Below are 1,040 nucleotides of genomic sequence, written 5' to 3' on the forward strand. Positions count from 1 at the left end.
GAGAGGCACAAGCACATACACAGACATATACACACACGACAGTAACTTCCACCCACCAAATCCAATCACAAGGCTTCGGTCAGCCCGGGGCTATAGCAGAAGACACTCCCCCAAGGTGCCACGCGGTGGGACTGAACCCGAAACCATGTAGCTGGGAAGCAAGCTTCCTAACCACACAGCCATGCCCAAACATTTTTGTAAGTTTGATTTTTGCATATTGAATCTGCATGTGCATTTAATGTAATTATTATGTGATGTTTATATATACTCTTTTACTCTTCTACTTGTTTCAGTCATTTGACTGCGGCCATGCTGGAGCACCGCCTTTTAGTCGAGCAAATCGACCCCAGGACAAATTCTTTGGAAGCCTAGTACTTATTCTATCGGTCTCTTTTGCCGAACCGCTAAGTTACTAAGGGAACGTAAACACACCAGCATCGGTTGTCAAGCGACGTTAGGGGGACAAACACAGACACACAAACACACATATATATACATATATACGACGGGCTTCTTTCAGTTTCCATCTACCAAATCCACTCACAAGGCTTTGGTCGACCCAAGGCTATAGTAGAAGACACTTGCCCAAGGTGCCACGCAGTGGGACTGAACCCGGAACCATGTGGTTGGTCAGCAAGCTACTTACCACACAGCCACTCCTGTGCCTATATATATATATTTTTTTTTTTGTTTTCAGCCATCAGAGTGGTGTGGTGGCCATAATGATCTCGAAGGGTGCCAATATCAACGGCCAGGACCACCTTGGTAACACTCCTCTCCATTGTGCCGTGGAGAAGAACAGAGAAGACATGGTAAAAGTCATATTAAAGACAAAAGTAAAAAAGGTAAGTCAGTGTTTATATACACATATATATACATACATACACACATATATATACATACATACACACACATATATATATATATATATATATCTCGCCTTACCCCTCTTGTACTTCCTCTGTTACTACTACGTATCTCTTTTTTCCCCCTCGTATTTCCTCTTTTTCTTTTTTCCTCTCGTTGCTCACCATTCTTCT

The 1,040-nt window shown here is 42.8% G+C and overlaps 1 protein-coding gene across 1 annotated transcript in view; it reads left to right on the forward strand.

Moving 5' to 3' along the window:
* Positions 1 to 6: 6 nt before the first annotated feature.
* The window catches only part of LOC106878618 (E3 ubiquitin-protein ligase MIB2), an 8,724-nt gene continuing 7,690 nt past the window's right edge, over positions 7 to 1,040 (forward strand). The window contains exons 1-2 of the mRNA XM_014927894.2: positions 7 to 197; positions 698 to 845. Of these exons, the coding sequence (XP_014783380.1) occupies positions 723 to 845 (123 nt within the window). The 5' untranslated portion in view covers positions 7 to 197; positions 698 to 722. The remainder of the gene's footprint in view (positions 198 to 697; positions 846 to 1,040) is intronic.

The sequence above is a fragment of the Octopus bimaculoides genome, chromosome 30 (assembly GCF_001194135.2).
Source record: "Octopus bimaculoides isolate UCB-OBI-ISO-001 chromosome 30, ASM119413v2, whole genome shotgun sequence".
In the NCBI taxonomy this organism is placed as follows: Eukaryota; Metazoa; Mollusca; class Cephalopoda; order Octopoda; family Octopodidae; genus Octopus; species Octopus bimaculoides.